The 20,616-nt window shown below is 42.5% G+C and overlaps 1 protein-coding gene across 2 annotated transcripts in view; it reads right to left on the bottom strand.

Moving 5' to 3' along the window:
• ube2o (ubiquitin-conjugating enzyme E2O) overlaps nt 1–18,967 on the bottom strand; it is a 45,814-nt gene extending 26,847 nt beyond the window's left edge. For both annotated transcript variants that reach the window (XM_084074291.1, XM_084074290.1), the window contains exon 1: nt 18,439–18,967. In XM_084074291.1, the coding sequence (XP_083930417.1) occupies nt 18,439–18,906 (468 nt within the window). In that variant the 5' untranslated portion in view covers nt 18,907–18,967. The remainder of the gene's footprint in view (nt 1–18,438) is intronic.
• Between the last annotated feature and the right edge of the window lie 1,649 nt (nt 18,968–20,616).

Raw genomic sequence — 20,616 nt, forward strand, 5'->3', positions numbered from 1 at the left:
GTACCATTTTATTCTACTTGGTCTGTGTCTCAGAGGAGGGCTGTGGACAGTTCAGAAACCTGCCTACCAGTGACATCATCATTAGGCATGTTTAAAAAAAATATGTATATATATTTAGATTGTTATTAGCGCAAGAACAATGGCTTCCATTATAGCATGCTAACTTTCCAGGAATAGAAAGCTTGCAGTTTCTATTCCCCATCGATGATGTCACTGGTAGGCGGGTTTCTGACCTGTCCACAGCCCTCCTCTGAGACACAGACGGGTTAGATAAAAATGATACCATATTGTAATTAGTGAGGACCAATTCTATGAAGATAGGTTGAAAAATGGGTGAAGTCGTCCTTAAATTTGTTGAGATGAACAGGAGAAAGGGAATAAAGTGGTGCAGGGTAGGTATACATTATTGCGCCATACAAATTAGTGCTCCTACGTAACGCGATATACGTCACATTTTTCCAGTACACAGCACATGCGTGGACACGAATAAGGCGACAGCCATTGCGCGCACACGCACACACAAATGCACAGTTCTCATTCACAGAGAGAAACAAGTTTTTGTCCCCGTCTTGAAATTATGTAGTTTCTGACCAGCGGTTGCTTGGGATGTCAATGGGAAATCAATATTGCTTTGAGGCAGGTGGTCGCGGACCACCCCGAATGCTTTGGGGACAACTTAAGAGGACCCCACACTCATCCCAAGAGTTCCCTCTGTTCTGGTGTCAGCCTTAGCCTGCCTATATAGACACAGGCTTGTGTCTTGTACATCAAGCTGAGCTAGCACGTGGACCATGAGCGCGAGAATCCTGCAGCGTGAGGTACATAACAGAAACGACCACAGTGATAGCAGTGTGAAAGTAAACACCATAGGGAGTCAAATCCTTGTCTAGCCACCAAACACATGATTCACTGTCAATAATGAACCCAAAGTAACCTTTATCAAAACAGTAACACTAGAGAAAAGGGTGGATGGGAAAATTGAGCAGCATGGATGCATCGATGTATTTATAGATTTATGGACGGACAACAGGACAAAGCCTATATTTATCAGTCCCTCTTGTAATGATAAGCAAGACCACCGATTCCGACCCATGTTTTAATACAAGCATAGCTCCCAAGGTCAGCCTAGAGAATCTAGTTCTTCTAGGTGAAATTCTGCTGTCACATGAGGCCTATTTGCATAGCTTGCCTTGTACTAAAACATACAGGCAGGTGCACGCACACACAAATTAATATCCTCCTAATTTGGCACCCTAAATAATTACCATGCTTTCACCTAGCTTATATCCGGACCTAAACCACCGTTTAGGATAGATATGTGTTTTCAAAATTATTCAAACACTTTCACATTTTTGAATAGCCAACACCAACATCTAAAATGACACAGATGCTTTCCCGGTTTTAATAGGTTACGGTCACACAATCTTACACGATACAAAATAAATGTCTTCCCCTAAACCTGCCATCCCTATTTTGAGCATTCCATAGTCAAACATTTTCAAAACATAAAAAAAAATGGACAAACAGTCACCTACAAGCTCACAACGCGCCGTGATGTGACATTGTATTAAGTAAGTAGGGCTTAAATGGCTAAGGTTATACAATCTGATACAAAAACCTTTTGTTGATGTGGCCTGACAATGTATTTAATGTGTTTCACATTTGATGTGTTTCACAGCTTATACAAAACTGAAACTCATTGAGGATTTGAGGAAACATTGAGGACATGCAGACACTAGAATTAAAGCCAAAAAAAAACAAGGATTACTAATTTGTGTATAATAGACAGCTTGTTGTGATTGGATTACTGTACTACAGTAGGAAGGTGGCAAGCCAGAGACCAACGCCCCAGACAGCCTGAGCGAGGAAAGGTGGAGACTTACGGAACTTAATTAGGAGCGAGGGTGGAGAAATGACAAGGAAAACGAGAGGTCTTCTACAGCATGCTGGGTAATAAGTGGGAGGAGAACAATATCCATGATGTGATATGTAATACAGTAATTAGAGATGTTGAGAAGAGGATGTGGGGAACGATGGCACATGGCTAAAGACATAATGATACAACAGTCCCATAGTTGTCACTGATAAAGACTATGCAATAAAGAGGGATGAATAATGAAGCTTCACACTTCATCTTTAGTGGATGCAGTACATTATTATACAGGGTATTATTGTTCTGATTCAATTGAAAAGGCCTCACAAGCAGTGGTGGAAAAAATACTCAAATTCCTTACATAAGTAAAAGTACCAATACTGCAATATAAAAATACTCCGTTACAAGTAATAGTCCAGAATTCAAAATGTACTTGAGTAAAAGTACACAAGTATTGGCATCAAAATGTACTTAAAGTATCAAAAGTAAAAGTACTAAATATTTGAAAATAGCCTATGTATAAGATGGGGCTAAAGTGGTTAATGTATGTTTTATGATATCATAATTTATATCTGAAAAGTAACTAGAAACTAAAGTTTTCAAATAATTGTAGTGGAGTAAAAGTACAATAGTTGCCTCTGAGATGTAGAGGAGTAAAAGTATTGGAAATTGGAAATACTCAAGTAAAGTACAAATACCTTAATATTGTACCTAAGTACAGTACTTAAGTAAATGTACTTAGTTACTTTCCACCACTGCACACAGGCTGCATCCTGGGCTGGCAAGTGTTCCTGTTTTGTCTGGTGCTGTAACCCTACTCTGTTGAATTCTTGGGAGAGGAGTGGAGGCAATCGATGGGCCGCCATGTTCCCTTGTAATCTATTGAACAGCAGCCTGTCTAATCCTGCTGGAACAACTAGAGGGGGAATGCACCCTCATACACATACAGAAACATACACGGGGTCCTAATTTAGAGCCATTTATTCAGAGGAACAAGACTCACATATTCCTTCAGTGGGCAGAGTACTGCAAAGTGCATTCTGTAGTAGGCCTAACCCGTGCCCTCACAATTCCAGAGTCACAGGTTTTGAATCAATAACAATTTGCCCCACTGTAAAAGGCAGTTATTGCATTACAATGTCTCCAAGTCATACCTCTGACAAAAGCTACACTGCACCGCAGCATGAGCTGATCATAAGGAGTAGCATTCATACAACGCATCACTCAACAAATAATTAGTCCAGCACTTAGGGGAAGACCACTAATTTTCAACATTGAACTATGTGTTTAATACACCTTAGAGCTGTTGTGTGGAAATAAGAAAAAAGTCCCCCCCCCCCTCTATGTTGCCTAGAACTGGATAATTGATTGAGGTCATGTGATCAGTGACATACGTAGGGTGTACTTTTGGCTCCGCCCCCTCAGCCAAAAGTACACCCTGCGTATGTCACTGATCACATGACCTCAATCAGGGACTTTTTTCTTATTTCCACACAACAGCTCTAAGGTGTTGAAAATGAGTGGTCTTCCCCTTTAATGATCTGCCAAAGTTAAATAAAAATGGTTGAATAAAAAAATATGTCCAACTAGGGAACCAAAGTATCCCACTAATCATCTTCTGCCACTGAATTCAGGATGCTAATCCAGTTCCATAGAGACAACGTGTACAGAGAGCGGTATAGATGAATCCTTTCCCATTCGATTAGCCACACCAGTGATGGGGCTCTTAAGGATGGCAACTAACACTTTGCCACCGACTGCCTGTCTGGAGTCAGATGCAGCATGAATGTTGAACAACGCCAAAGACACTGGCATTCAGTAATACGTTACAACAACAGATTCTTGCAAACTCTTACGTATTTTCTCTCAACTCTACTCATGAACACAGTAACAATATTACTATACAGTAGAGCAGGGGTCTTCAACAGGGGGTCCGGGACCCCTAGGGGGTCCTCAGAGCTACTATAGGATATAGTATAGAATCCTAGAATTACTTTTCTGAGGTGGACATTAGCCGAAAATAGCAGATCTACAAGCTCTGCGAGGCGTTGAGAGCTTGTAGATCGGCTATTTTTGGCAAAGAGGCTATAGGTGTAGAGGGAAAAAATAGCAGACTAAGTAAAAAAAAAAAAACTTCTGAAAATCTGAAACAATTTTATACAATATAGAGTAGGGGGTCCCTGATTCATCTCTCTCTCAGCTAGGGGGTCCTTGGCCTGAAAACGGTGAAGACCCCTGCAGTAGAGTCTACTGTATAGTAGTTGTTTTACCGTGTTCATAAATATGTTCTGTCCCTCCCAAATAAACAAATAAAGTAAGTAAGTAAGGTCACTTTACAACTTTTACAGACACTGCCTGTCTGTGTGTGTGATGAACAATGCCAAGGACACTGGCAGGGGTCACTTCACAGTTTGTGCAAGCAGACAGACGTTTATAACCTTGAAGAACTTTGCACACTGCTCGCACAGCACACGAGCACATGAAGTGCTAGGACAACGGTTAAACTGTTACTGTTCTCTTGTTTGGATCATTTTTATTATCGCTGCTACAATGTCTGAAGAACCAGAACAAAACACATTTTGCTCTTATGTACTTGTACTGTATATTAGACGTAACAAAAAAAGAACAACTTGAACCTTGGTACCTTTGGTCCCAAACAAGACATTTCTAGAACTTCTGTCTGGATTGCCATGGAAATCACTGTGCACCTTGCCACCTTCATGCTCCTATGGGATGAACCCTACTGATTTAGGTGACCTCGTGGCCTTTCCTCTAGCGCCAGTTTAAGACAAATATTTCCACTTGCACATATAATCTCAAAATCAAATGGGACAATTGAGCGTATTCATATTTGCACTGCAGAGGACTACAGTACATTTTCCATAATTTTAAAGGCATTTTGTAGCTTTTTAATTTGAATATTCACTTTTAAAGTGTTGTCTACATTATGTGTTGATCCTTCAAGGATGGTGGTGGTTGGTTGTAATAAAAAGCATGGCCTCTAGGGGATGCTAGTGGGGCTTTAGTCTAAGCAAGCATTTCGAAAAGATGACATCTCTGTCATCTGTTGCCTGAACAAGCTAGTAGCAGTGTTTATGCGTGCATCTGTGGGTCTGTCTCACCCCACAACACAAGTCAAGCAACAGTACAAAATGCACACTGAATGCAAATCGTCCAGGAGAACGGTTGCCCAGAAGCACTCACTAATGTATGCATGCAAGTGGTGATGTGCACAAGAAACAGGCATATAGATTTCTTGTCAAATGAAACCCACTCTGTTTTGCTGCTTGAAAATTCCTGCTTAGAGCGAAAGGCTTAAATGTCTTGTGTTTACCAGAATGTGTGCGACTGCGGTATCAAATAGTATGTAGTATCATTGGGGGGTGGTATGACCTATTATTAGGTCGATATTTCTATGTGGGGGTTTTTTGTGTGCGATTAATATGTTTCTGAAGCTTATCCATGAAAATCCTGTTATTTTGTGCACTTAATATGGATTTGTGTCTCCAAAATGTGTTTTTCAGGTCACCACTCCCTGAAAACTTGTGCAACGTAGTGGACGCAACGCAGGTGTGGCGTGACGTCACCCAATCACATCCTCATCAAAGACATGGATAACACCTGATATGCATGCATATGACCACAACAACAGACCAGTGGGTGCATAGACATATAAAGGTAGACGCCTCCTCCGGCTCTGAGGCGTCTGTATCTCGGGCGCGCTTCCGCTTCCGCAGGGCAAGTGGGACACTTCCGCGTGCGCCACAGAAGGGGACGTTCGGTAGTCCAATCAGAGGCGGGTGGGGGCGGGACATCTAGATTCTGACAAGTCCTGGTAAAGACACGCTGTGATTGGCCAGTATTCAATGCGCTGTGATTGGCCAGTAGTAGTCACTTTGAGTGGCAGCGTGCCACCGCTAATAATCTCTCACTCAAATCAGTACATATTATATCTCGAGTCATATGATAAAAATGTAGCAGTCAGATATAGCAAATTCCATTCCAAATGTTTATGACCGCCTTCCAAATTTTGCGGTAGGCAACTGGCAGGGATCTACACTCAGAGGACCACACTTTTCTAGTTTTTACACAGCTGTATACCTCTATATTTGCTTTAAAAATGTATTATATTTTACATGCCTATGCATTTACATATAGCAGATCTAATTGACGTTTATTCTTACAAGTAATTTTTTTGTTGTTATCATTTCCCGAAAAGTCAAATTATGAATCTTAAAAAAAAACGTGTTTATCAAAATAGACCATATTGCAGAACATGACAGATTAGTGTTATAGTCTCCAACGAGAAAATGATACAATTCCTAATTAAATGGGCATCATTTCATACGGTTAACTTGCCCCAGAACCAATAGCTTACCAAATGCTAGGGAAAACATCCAACTACTACACGTGACATGCACAATATAGGCAGAGGTTTGTGTGCATGTTTGTTTGTTTTTTGCTCTCAAAATTATGATGGCAGGGCTCGGGAACTCAGTGGAAACCGTGTTTTGGTATATGTTTTGTTCAGAGGTCAAGCTGCTACCAAAATAACACAATGAGAGCAAGTCAGCAGCATTGAGCGTGGAAATGACCTGCCTCTTGTTCGGTAGCCACAATGGAGAGGGGGGAGGGTTTCTCCATGTTTCCTGGGCTATCTTTTCCTTCCACAACCACAAAAACAGGTATCCTTCAGTCTGGGAGTTTCTCTCTCTTGCACTTAATGATTAATACACCATCCACCACTCATTGACACAGGCCTAAAAGCTCCAATCAAATCCAGAGAAGGACTGTTTTGTGCACTCACACGTGTCACGCAGACACACACTCATTAACGCAAGCCTTTAAACTCACACACAGACACTTTCAAGACAACCTCATTAATGCAGTCCTTTAAACTCACACACATACACTTTAGATATTTTGCATGCACGCAGTCTGTCGTGTCTGAAATAGTCGGGAAGAACTAAGCTTTCAGGTTTATGCAAGCGACTGTGGCTCTACCTCATGTGCGGTAATGTTAGGGAGAGAGAGAGAGAGAGACAAAGAGGAAGGAGACAGAGAGACAGTAAAGAGGGCTGTGTGCGCAAGCTTGCTTGTTGTTGTGGCTTGGCCCAAGACAGGAGCCAATCTTGGCTTTCTCTTCATCCAGGCCGATAAGGCTGAAGCAGCCAAATTGGTTATGGGAATCGAAGGACAAGCATTTTGCTTTGACTTCCAGGCCTAATTAACACAAGTCATTATTATACAGGTGCCGTGCAACTGGGGGTGGGGCGGGGGTTTGGGGGCCGGTGAGAAAGAGAGGGAGGGAGGGAGGGAGGGGGAGACGGACATAGTGACAAAGAGAGGGTGAGGCTGCAGCGGGACTGCAGGCGTGGACCACGCCCGCGCTCCGTTCGAAAAGAACCTCCATTAGCGACATGAAGACTACAACGAGAGATGTCTGGCTTACACTCACTAGAGGAAGTCACAACACAGGTTACTGTATGAGTTAACACACACACACACACACACACTCACACCTTCCGCACCACTATACCGTCACTGCCAGACTCTTCGTCTGACTGAAAGCTATTGATAGTGACACAGCCAGCAGCCATATCTCTATTAAGAGGCAACAGCTTCTTACCCAGAAAGAGACGACATAGCACTAATATCACACAGACCCTATAATAATAACACAGTGAGAGAGAGAGATTAGATTGAACTGCACAGTAAAAATAAAAGATTTTACTGTGTGGGAGAGTGAGAGAGAGGGATGGGGGAGCCTGGCAACATGAGAGGAAGAGGAGAACAAAAGCAGTCAGGGAGTGGGTGCTCAAGTAGAATGAAAAGACTAAGGTGAGTAGGGCTGCGAATATCTATGATCTTCTTAGCAACTATTCTATGGATTACTTTGTTGATTAATCGAATAATTGAAAGGCATGTTTTTATAAGATTCTTTTTGCCATTATATAAACGAATCAATTAGCGAGTGAAAAAGTGAAGAAAGAAAACGATTGTGAAAAAAATAGTGAAAATAGCCGATCTGCAAGCTGTGAGCTTGTAGATTTGTAGAGCTTCTAGCTTCATATTTTTTTATAATTGATTAAAATGATTAGTTTGATTAACTGTTGCACCCCTAAAGGTGAGAGGACAGGATGGTCAATGAGGGGGGAGATGGAGAAAAGGGTGGAGATGAGAGAACATTCAACAGGGAGATGGGTGGGTGACAGAGGGGGAAGATGAAGATGAGCAGTGGACGAGAGACACACCGAGCACAACAAGTGGGAGATCAAAACAGAACCAGAGAGAGAGAGAGGAAGAGACAGCAACAGCCAAGGCAAGTGCCAGAAATAGACAGTAACGCAGCAAGCACAGCAGATACAGAGATGGGTGGCGGGGGGGCGCAAGGGGGGCAGACGCCGGTCTCCACCGCTGAGCGTCAGGGTCAATACTGCAAAGGGAGGAGAGGAGAAATGATGGAGACACAATATGAGAATTATGAGGGATGGGGGCAATGAGAGGAAGGTATGGAAGAGAAGCTGGCGGGAAGTTAGTACGGAGGCTGTCCACTCGTGTGTGTGAGTGGGGGGGGGGGGGGGGGGTTAGAATGTGTGTGTATGTGTCTCTGTGTGTTCTATACAGAGATGGAAAGAGGATCAGATGAGATCCATTATCTGAGGGCAGGAGCTGGGTGTGGTGCAGTGCACGCGTCTGTGTGCACGTGCGTGCATGGACAGCCATCAAAACAGCACCACATTACATCACTGCTGCTCAACATTTTCCATCACAGGCCTAAGCGAGAGAGAGATAGAGGAGTGAGCGGGTTGGAGGGTATGGGGTGAAGAAAGGAGAAAGAGGGAGAGCCACGCAGGAAGAAAACGGATGTGAGGGAGAGGAGATTTTCATGGCAGTTTACAAGGAGGAGAGGAGAGAGGAGAGGGGAGGGGAGGAGAGGGGAGGGGAGGGGGCTTAGACCGAGTGACAGGAGGGTATGGAGGGCGTGGAAGATAACAGACAGGGAGAAAGATGGGGAGACCATTTAACAGGGAAGAGGAAAACAGAGGCCAGTGTCAAAGAGAGAGGGGGTTAAGAACGACAGCTGGAGGAAGGGATGGGATGGAATGAGGAGAGAAACGGGGAGAAATAAAAAATGAAGGCAAAGGAAGGATAAGAATGGTAATTGACAAGAAAGATGTGAACAAACAAAGATAGAAGGAAGAAACGGCAGAGTGGAGAAGAGGAGGGAGAGATGAAGGGAACGAGGGGGGTGGGGGGGACAGGTGTGGGGAGGAGGGCGAGAAGAGTGAGAAAAGGGGACAAGTGTCATACTGTAACTAATTCCACTTCACACCTTTAACATGTTCCGTCTGATCCCTCGCTCTGACAGCACGGTATTAAATGACAACAACAAAAAGCGGTTTGCGTGCATGCGCGCACGCACATCTTGTCTGCTGGCTTTTTATCATCTCACCCACTGAGTCACCTCAGCACCTCACAGACCTCTGGGGCCATTATGTCTCTTCAGCCGGACGAGACAAGGTTCTGAATAGCTTGATGACACCAGAGTGTGAGCGTGTTTGTGTGTGCAGTGTCTGTCTACCCTAAGGGACAGGGCCTCAACAGAAAACACAGGGGAGTGGGGGTGTACACGTGTGCTTTTGTGCATTTGTATATTCTCCTTGCGCTCACATACAATATCATGTATTCAGCGTATGTTCCTGGGACTGGCTGGCGCCCACTAAACTGCGTAACTCAGGCTCTGTGTTCCAGAGCGCTGCTGCTGCTGGGCGGGCCTTGGCGACAACCTCCTGTCCCAGATTACATTGCCGTCTGCCTGCCTACCTAGCACACCTGCATTATGCCGACAAAAACACCCGGTTTAGCGCATTTTCACAGTTACAAACAAGCTGCGCTAAAATAAACTCCTCAAAAAAAGTCTGGAAACTTAACTTTGGTAGATTATATCTGCCCTTCAATACCAATTAGTACTGTATTTTAAAAAGATCGCTGATATCATTGCTTAGTCACCTTAACTGTTAGTATTCGCTTTCGTTTTGAGCGACCTGCTGGCAGGTGTGTGTTGGGTCCTGTAACTTTGACAGAGATCTGTCTGCCTGTCTGTGGTACCGTTGTGCAAATCTTGCCAGTAAATCTCTGGAAGAAAGCCTATAGTTCCTCAGTCAGTGAAGCAAGGGTGAGGAACCGGTTTTATTGGGGTGTTGTCTTCCTGGGACGGCCACTTTGTGTCTTCATCACCAGTCTCACGGAACTTGGTCCTAAGTTTGGAAAGGGTACCAGGGCTGACACCAAATAATGCTGCCACTCTGCGTAACGGAACACCTGTTTCCAGTTGCCCTAATGCACGGGCCTCATCCTGGATCTTAGCTGATCTGAGCTTATAGATCAGCTATTCCTCTTATGACGATTTATGTAGGGCCTAAGTGGTTAAAATGCCAGAAGCTTTTGTAGAGGTTTGTATGCCATGAGGGAAATGAGGGTGAAAGCGCCACACAAATGAAGATTGTGTGGCTGAAGAACATTTTTGCCAAATTAGAGATACTAAATCACTGCCTTTTCAGTCAGTGCTACGTGCACACAGCCCAAAATAAACACATTCATTCAGTTGGCTAATTCTGACCAAATAGACAAAAAATTAGAAACGTTATCAGTTATAGTAGAATTATGAATTATCATAATATTATCATGTAGGCTAATGCAACAAGCTTGGTCTTGTGATTTGACTATTATGCTGGTGTACTGTCCAAACTGCTCGTGTAAGTCCAAAGCTCATTCTAGACAGTTTGATTCTTTTGGTATAATATGACCCTAAAACTCTAATGAAGAGTCGCAAACTAGGGGATCGATCGACAGCAATATCGTAGTATTTTAAATGACAACGATGGCGGCACATGAAGCGGTCAGTAGATGATGCTGTAGAATTAATTAATTCAACTTCTTCCAACTGGTTCGGCGAGTTTGATTTAACAACTTCCACCGTTCTATGCCCAATAATGATGCTCACAGTCACAACCATGGCCTTGCTAGACCACAATGCACAAAGTGAAATGTGTGTGCTACAGGCGTTGCAAGGCTACTAAAACTCCCCAATACAAATCACTCTACAGTGAAACCAATACAAATCTTTCACCGCGTTTCTCACGCTGTAGGCCAGGTGGTACAGTACATCCTAAGAGAAGCACCGCCAATATTACTCTGCTCAGAAGAAACTGCATTCCTCATTCCTTTGACCGGTGCACTGATACTGTAGCACACTTTAGTTAGATGGATGAGCTGTGACCTCGACGTAGCTGATGGAGTGGAGCAACCCAGCACCACAATCCCGCTCTCCCTCAACCAAACCCCTACTGCTTGAGATGGATTCTTCCAATGTCCCATATATATCACCAGTAACGACCAGGACCGAGACCACTGGGGGAGGGGTGGTGGTGGAATATTTATTGGGTGGCTAAACTTACACTGCAGGCTATTATATTAATTTCACCTGCAAGAAAGTCAACTTGGCCAAAACTACTGAACAACATACCATAAGCTTCAGACTTTGCACCCATTTAAGGGTTTTTCACACGTGGAGTGATTGACGTACCTTGGAATTCATTTTCAAGGAGGCGTGGGCAATCTGACAAATGGGTGCACTCCCGTGACACTGTTGCGTTCATGTTTGTCTCACGCAAACGTCTATTCACACAAGGTGCTGGGCAATTAACCAAAAATATATATAAACAGATATTTAACAGATATTTAGAACCAATAACTGTCTAAATTGATTAGTCTGATTAACCACTTAACGCTGTATTATACTTCGCACTATACAAAGCTCCCCTGTAACTTGACACCATCGTGGTTCCCATCAATGAGGAAGTGACTAGCTTGTCGTTTTTATCGCAGTGTGTTTGGTGCATGTTCTCTGTGGATAGTCACTGGATAACCAAATTCTGGAGGATCAAACGTTTGCATAATTCATAGGATATGCAATGCTAAACAAGGGCAAAGATAGAGCAAATAAGAAATGCACTGATAAAGGTCCTTAAGGGACGCATTTTGGGGGAGAAAATGACTTGACATATTGAACAGAGATGAATTTTCTGAGGATTTAAACCACACCATGGGATATGTGGCCACTGGACAGGGACTTGAAATAATGTTAATTCATTCGGCTATTCTGTAAATTTGTTCTACACATTCTACTGATTGTGATTGTGTGAACCCAGCTGCATGTCGTTTGAATCTGAAGGACCGTGTGTGTAGTCAGATGATGCATCTTACACACAAATACCATGCTTAAACAAAGCTATGAAAAGCTAAAATGTACATAAAACCACACGAGATGATGGACGCTATACACACAACTCATCCCTTTCACATCAAAAAGCACTGGTCTTAAAGGGACATGGGTAACTTTAGGCAAAAATGCAGCCAGAAGTATTTAAAAGAACTGACCACTGTAGAGGTCCTTAATGTTTATAACAGGATCCACCAGCCCAGTAAAGTAGGTAACAGGAGAAACTGAAAGAAAGAAAGAAAGAAGAGCGAGAAGGTGGCACCTTAGCGTTTACTGTATCAAGGGCAAAAAGTCCCACATTATCATAACCATCTGTCCCCAAACTGCTGGCCTGCCTCATTAATTTGTTTTTTTCCACATTCTACAAGTTCCACTGGCTCCTTATACCCTTCAAGACCATCCACTTTCTTTCTAAACTTATCAGGTCTTCATCACTCCTCACTCACTCTTTGGGTGTGGCTGCATTTTAGTGGGTAGAAACTGAAAGGTTGTCCGGGAATCAGAGGGTCACCAGCTCACCTTCTGGCGTGCCCAGTAATATGTCCAAGTGTCCCTGAGCAAGACACTTAACCATCATGAGTTCATTATGAGCAGCCATCAGGTGGGTTAAGTTGAAACAGAATTTCCTCTGCAGGATTAACACAGGCTAGCTTTTTCAATCCATCTTTCAATTCACCCCAGCGCAGCCATATACGTAGTTGCCATCACCCAGGTACCTCATAGCCTGGTCATCACACCTCGACCACTTCAGTCTCAGAAAGCAGTCTTTGACATCTCTGATTAAGGTATCAATGTATGGCTACACCTTCAGTTAATGAAATCACTGTGCAATGTGAAATGCATGTGATATATTCCTATAGAATATATATATACATATATATTAGTCTATATTGTACATTATATATTATATAGTTCAGCATCTTTTAGCTTTTGCTTAGTTGTAAATATTTTCTATACAGTGGCTTTCAGTTTAATCCACCAACCTCCCTGACACATACGTAGTACTACTTGGCAATAAAAAAAATCCTGATTCTGATGACAGTGACATTGATATGACTTTACAAATGAAATGATTAAACAATTCTCAGATACTTTTACTGCAGTGCTGTGACCTTGGTGCATTCCATTTTCTGGCTACCTACTACAAATGTTACGTCCTTTTGAGCTTTCAAGGATACAACAGGGCTGTGTTTGCCTGATGTGACTGGGGACAGTGTCAAGCCCCAGGCAGCCTCTGTCATAGGCCTTAATGCCAAAGCCACAAACAAAGCTGATATTCCTCAGAAAGTAGAACAGATGTGCATAGATACATAGTAGTATCACTGATTCAAGATCTGATTGCCAGAGGGCATTGGGGGGCGTGGGTCAGGTGTCATATAGGGTAAAGATTTACCATGCACAACTGTTGGAGGAATTAAGGTAAATGCCTGTATGTTGGTTGTGACGGAGAGTTTGGCTTGCAGAGATGCACAGAGAAATTTACTTGACATGATCTTATCTGTTAATTAGTAATAATTAATAACAAAGTCACCTCCATTCTAACAATGGCTTCCTTTTAAAAGCCTGCATCTGTGTTGGTGCGACAATATCGCAGCGCCATGCTTCGTTTAATATCACAATCCAAAACATATCCATAACATTAACTTCTCTACTACTCGTCCCTACTTGACAATTCATTGTCATACAAATAATTTTGATGAACGTTGGAACATATAAATAAAAACTACATTTCTGTTTGGCATGTTTTATACTTTCCTAAGAAAATCTTGAAATGGTAGAAATAGCCTATCTACAAGCTCACAATGCGTCGCCGTTGCTGATTACATTTTTTTAAGCTATGATCAGAATTCCCCGATGACATATTTTACATTAAATATCGGTCGATACCCATTTCTGGCCGATCGATCGGTGCACCTCTAATTTAAACAAAGTTTGGACGAGTGAATTGGATCCTTAAGCCTGATTAATACTTCATCACAACGAAAGTAACTGATCTACAAGCTCTCAACGGATCGCGACCTCGGAACGTGTTGCGAGCTTGCCTGCCTAGAATGGAATCTTATCGGCCAAGTTGGTCGGCCAAAAATGCCTAGTGGAAACTCTGCTGACAAGGTGTGCCTGACAAGGTGAAGGATGAAGGTGCATAATCACACTTACTTTTCCCACAGCACAGTGTGACATGTGATTAAAGTATACTTACGTTGGCCAAAATGAGTTAACAGTTTACATACCAACTACCCTGGCGACCTAAAAATCCATGATATGCTTGCCAGGGAACAGGGTTAATTGGTCCATTGTCTTGATAAACTACCTGACACCAAAGTTATCAGTCAGCATCCTTTATTTTTTCACCTTAAAAGTTTGTTCTGAGGGGGTTGTGAAACCCTCACCAGCCTAGGAACATCTATCCTGATACTTGTTCTGTACATAGAAAAGCTAATTCTTGAAATGATGGATGCCAGGTAATAGCATTCATCAGTTCACCAAACTCTCAAGGGGCACAACTGTTCAGCCAGGTACCTATAGGGAACAAACAGTGGTTGGAATCTTGCGGACACCATTTGGAGGATATGTGCATAAGTAGGCCTGTCACAATTATTACATAATTGTCTAATGGCAATTATGTGAGATCATTGCAATTATTGTGCATAAAAGTCAAAATTGTTTCCATGTTGAAAAATGTTCATTAAATTTTAAAATATTTTTTTTTAAAAAGTAGAAATGACAGCTTACATTACAAGCTTGTAGTTCAGGTAGTCAGGTAGTTCAAGTATAAAATTAGCTACTAGTACATCTAGTACATACTAGTGCATCTTCTTATGCCAAGTGCCAGACTAGCCTAGCAATGTCACCATCCTTGAGATGCACCAGCACATAAATATATTGTGTAAGTATGATTGACATTGCAACTGAATGTGTTCAGAAGCAAATAAAGTTAAAGGGATAGTTCACCCAAAAAAATACTTTTTTATATCGATTAGTCACCCGATGGAGACTTGAATTCATGAATTTTTATTCGTATTTGTCACATTCCTAAGCCAATAATTTGATGACCAGCCGACCGGTAGGCAGCGGTTCCGGTAGGAGACACAAAGGAGAATCTTTGTGTCTGCTACCGGAACTGCTGCCGGTCATCAAATTATTGGCTTAGGAATGCGACAAATAACAAAAAATATCCATGAATTCAAGTCTCCATTGGGAAAAAAGTCATTTTGGAGGTGAACTATCCCTTTAACACATGAATGCAGTGTGATGTTTACATTTAATCATGCAGCCAGACCAGACAGGCATGGACCAGCCTCCATACAGTACCGGCTCGCTCACATCTCATAATCATTAACTCTGCCAGGCCGGAACAGCCGGTACATGGAGATTATGTTTTCATGCCTGTTAGTCTGTGTGTGTCTGAGTCAGTGAAAAGCTAATCTCCGATCTGCCCCAAATTTGAATCACATCAAGGGGCCTCTAAATAACGGAGCCAAAGGCGATATCACCTACACCCATAGGGTGTGTCACACATGCTGCAAATGTCAGTTGCCAAAATGTAAATTTCCCCACAAAATGTAGGCACAAATGACATTGACCATCAAACAGGGTTTTGATACTCCATACCGTTTGCCTGCAATTGCCTTCTCACTTTTATGGGCGGGGCCTATTTCTTTAAAAAAAAATCACACCCTGTGTGAAGAGGGTGGTGCCTTTGATGAGCCCCGTATTGATGTTGTCATCAATGTTTGTTTATTTTTTTATAGGGTTTTTTATAGTTTTTTTTTTATAGGGGTGGTTGGCATATATATATATATATATATATATATATATATATATATATATATATATATATATATATATATATATATATATATATATATATATATATATATATATAAAAAACAATTTCCTCTTCTTTTTGTCGTTGCCAGGAAAGCGGTAGAATGACACTTTAGTTGTTATTTTAGTCTCAGATCTGTTGAAACAGCGAGGGACACAGCACTGCGTATATTGGGAAAATACACACTTGGACCCGGAAGTTATTCTAGCGGGGCGCAACGTCACGTCTTAACAACCGAATAGAGCGCCCTTCCAAAAATCACTTTTCACTTCTTCCCACAATGAGAACAGTTGCATCGTCTGTAGTACAAACTATTTCCCCCGCAGCTTGCTCTTGTCCTGATGGCTGCAACCCAGATTGACAAGAGCCCTGAGTAGAAAACTCGACCTAGCAGAGATCGGCAGTCTGAGGAGCGCTCTTTTCTAGTTGAAATGAATTACTAGCCGTGTAGTACTAGTCACCCACCAAAGGCCTATTCGTCCAAGCCAGGCAAAACCCTGTGCAGCCAGGTATACAAAATTAAAGCTACATTAATATAAACACTACATGGCAGCTAGTAGTGACACAGCATAACCACTATTCTGGTATAAACAGTTGTAAATGTTGAAATGACATGTCATTCAGCCATTGTTCCGACCTCAACGGCACTCACCCTGGCTAGAACTTTACTCATTTATCAAATAGAACAAAGCAGGGTCCTAACATAAGCTTCTTCCCATGCATTGTGTTCTAGGCCTATCCTCCATGACACCCAGGGACCTTTTCAATGAAGTCCTAGAGAACTCTTCATACTGTAGAGAAAATTCTATTATTTTACAAGGACAATCGTCCATATTCAGAATTGGGAATGTCATGAGTCCATCACAAGAACAAATACGCAATGGGGTGAAGAAAAATTATATGAATCTTTGTGTATCCAAAAACGTATGGCATGCTGACGAACACAACTTTGAATTACATAGCATGGACATACAGTAGGATTGGGTTCAATGCAGCTGGGAAACAATGCCCAGGTTGGTGTTTTCTTGAATGGTTAATGTAAACCTAAAACAAGATGCATGCTGATGCTGCCCTCTTGCCAGAATTACCACCGTCAGGTGATCTGTTAAATAGTGAAAAAAAAGGCCAATGAAATACTTTCACATGTGTCAAATTGTAAATCAATTATGACATCCTACTTGAGTAACGTTAGGTACTTCTTGGGGACTGTCACTATCTCCAAAAATGTTTTTTTTTACATTTTAAGATGTTGCCAATGTGATACAATGGCCAGTGTTTTGAGAGCAACACTAATCTGGTAAGAGCTCTGTAACCTACCAATTGTTAAGAGAAATAAGATTTGCTACCCCAAATGGCATGGTTGGGACATTTTACCCCTCTTGTCTGATATAATCTCTGGATGATTTATTTTATAGGCGCATAAATCTAACAGGGAAGCTAAAGCTACAATATAAGGGCTTGATCATGCTTGGAAACAGTCACACCCTTGAGCAAATACTCGTAATCTAATTGCTGTTATTTAATGTTAGCTGCAAACATGTGTGTAAAAGCATATTTCCAATCTTCAAAGAACAGCAGAAAGTTATGGCTAGCAAAGCAGTCATAGATAGATGTTCATGATGACAGCTAGCTGGGTGCAATCAGGTGGAAGTGGACCAGCCCTGCTTTCTCCTCCAGCTGAGTGTGATGGAGCTAAAAGCTACATTGTTAGCTAGTAAGCGTGCTTGTTTGTTGATTGCTAGCTAGCTCGCTAGCAAGCAAACTAACCGTGTTTGCAGGGAGATACATTAGTTCACGTTACTGCTGATGACAAGCTAGCAAGTTAGCTAATCCCTTCACAATACACCTGACAGAGGAGCTCTGGACACAACATAAGCCATCCTGTAGTACAGGGGTCTCGAACGTTTTCCAGGCCAAGGAGGACCCCTTAGCTGAGAGCGAGAGAGGGATGAAGCAGGGACCCCCACTATATTGTATAATAACATGTTGTTGCAGATGATTATACCTCGTTTTCATAGATAGCTTCATATACTTGTTTGACTTGTTTGACAACACTATCATCTATCATCTATCATCAGTGTTGGATTCATGTTATTGATGTTTGTGTATTTTCAGACAGTTAACCACTTAAACCCTCAACATTTAGAAAACTTGTACTTGATCTGCTCTTTTCACCCCCTACACCTGACCAAACCTCTTTGCCGAAAATAGCACAAGAACTTGTAGATCTGCTATTTTCGGCTAATGTTACCCTCAGAAAAGGGATTCTAGGATTCAAGTGGTTAATGTAAAACCAAAAAAGTTCCATCACACAAACATTTGGTGGCCCTCCTCTGTAGTAACTATGAGGACCCATTAGGCCGTAGGGGGTCCTCAGGGGTCTTCAACATGGGGACTTCCCGGACCCCCTGTTGAAGACCCCTGATGTAGTTATGTATGGGGTGGGGGTACCTTTGTCTCTTTGATGTCTTGCTTCCCTCCGTCAGGGTACCACTGGACGCGCACGAAACCCCTTCCCAGAGGCTGGCTCTGGTCGGCGCCGCTCTCTGTATCCGAGAACGGGTAGGGAGAGTCTCCACGACCGTTACCACCACCACCACCACCACCACCTCCTCTCCCTCCTCCACCGTCGTCGAGGTCCGAGTCCGAGTTGAATTCCTCCTCGCCGTGGATCATCCGCACCAGGCCGAACCGCACGGAGCCGCGATGCCGCCCCGACACCAGGTCGTGGGAGAAGAGCAGCCGCTGAGAGCCGCCCGCTGTGGGGGAGAAGGCCATCATGGACTCGGGGGGTTCTGCTTCTGATCCCGACGCCGGGCTGCCAGCTGCTGGGGAGAGAAGGGCCGAGGGGGTCGGGGATATGGATGCTGTTGTTGCCGTTGCATCCGCCGCTGCTGCTACAGGGGGCTCCGCCATCATATCGCTGCTGCTGTTGTCAGGGAATGATGATGATGCGGGAGGGAGGGATGGTTAGGAGTAAAAAAAAAAGAAGAGAGAAGAAACCTGTAACCAAGGGAAGCGCACGTGTTTACGTTACGTCGGTACGTAACAAGCAGCGTTGCCAGGTTGTGCGAGAGAAATAAGCATCTAGGTGAAAACAAGCCCAAAACACTTCGAATACACCTCAGCTATTTGAAAATCTTGAAAAATGTATGTTTTTGAAATATTTTACATTTTAAATACACATATTTTGTATGGGGGTCCTAGGTACGAAATATTTTCAGATCTGTGGCCATGTACTGTGTTAATGTGGGGGGGGGTCCAAAGTCGCTTATAATAAGCGGACATGGCAACACTGGTAACAAGCGCAGTGCGAGGCTGCGCGCGCTGCTGCATCACCGCATCATCATCAACCACCAGACCAGAGCGAGATGTACTGTTGTAGCCCTGTTTGGCCGCTAGGTGTCAGTGTTTGATTGTTGTGTGGATACACCATGCTGTGTACACAGCACAACAACACAACAATATCACTTACTGTAATGTACACTTTGTCTTTCAGATCAATTTCTGTATATTTAAAACGTAGCTACATTTTCACCATATAAAGCAACTGTTGAATATCAATATAGACTATTGATACTCCAAATACTGACACACACACACACACACACACACACACACACACACACACACACACACACACACACACACACACACACACACACACACACACACACACACCTCTATGTAATTGAAACATATATTGACTTCTGGTCAACTCTATTGGGCTTGGCTTCAAGCTGCTGGAACCCGTCCCTATGTAGACAATCGGTTAGGATTTAGGATAATTCATCCTAAAAGTATGTGGGTCTCAAAGATCATATCAGCCTACATACAGTTACCAAACTTTGAAAATCTCACCCACTTCTCCACTACTCAGACAAAAAACAAGTATACCAATTGGCTAGATGGTGGCGGCCTATAATAATCAACTTTACGTTTGTTTTGTCTATAACTTGAAATATCTCACAATTTATTTCCTGGATTCTATGGGTCCAGAGAAATCTATCCATTGAACTTCAAAAGGTCATGGCTCAGCACGTAAATAGACCAATGTCAAGAGTCATTCACATTGACCACTAGGGGAGCTACAAAGATATGTGTTTCTCCAATGATTACAAAACTCAGGGTATGTTTCATAACACTGTTGAACCATGTGTTCATTATTTTTTAAATAATCCAATATGGGGGCATGCAGTTGCAAACATGTGCATGGGGTCTGGCACACATTTGGCCATAATATCAACAAAAGTCAATACCCTGTTGGGATAAATATCATAACTTGCTGGATATTTTTAATAAGCTGTTGAAACATGACCCCAAGATGTTTTTTAATTTAACCAGTACATCTCTAAAACCTGGAACAAATGTAGTCTGTCCATTCTGATAAAAAAAAAACGTGTCATCTTTAGGCCTATATGGTATCAGAAACTGAAAGATCTATATCTTTCAACTTCTACAGTCCATGATGACTGAACCCTTAAATCACTGGATTGTTAAATAAAATTAACTCTCTCTTCATCATCTTCATTTTCTTCTGAAATTCATCTTTATCTTCTCCATGCCTTTCTCTTCATAATCTCATAGTAATTGTATTTTTCCGTGCTGCTTAATTAACAGACGACGTCA

The sequence above is a fragment of the Gymnoscopelus microlampas genome (assembly GCF_963454915.1).
Source record: "Gymnoscopelus microlampas genome assembly, chromosome: 2".
Lineage (NCBI taxonomy): Eukaryota > Metazoa > Chordata > Actinopteri > Myctophiformes > Myctophidae > Gymnoscopelus > Gymnoscopelus microlampas.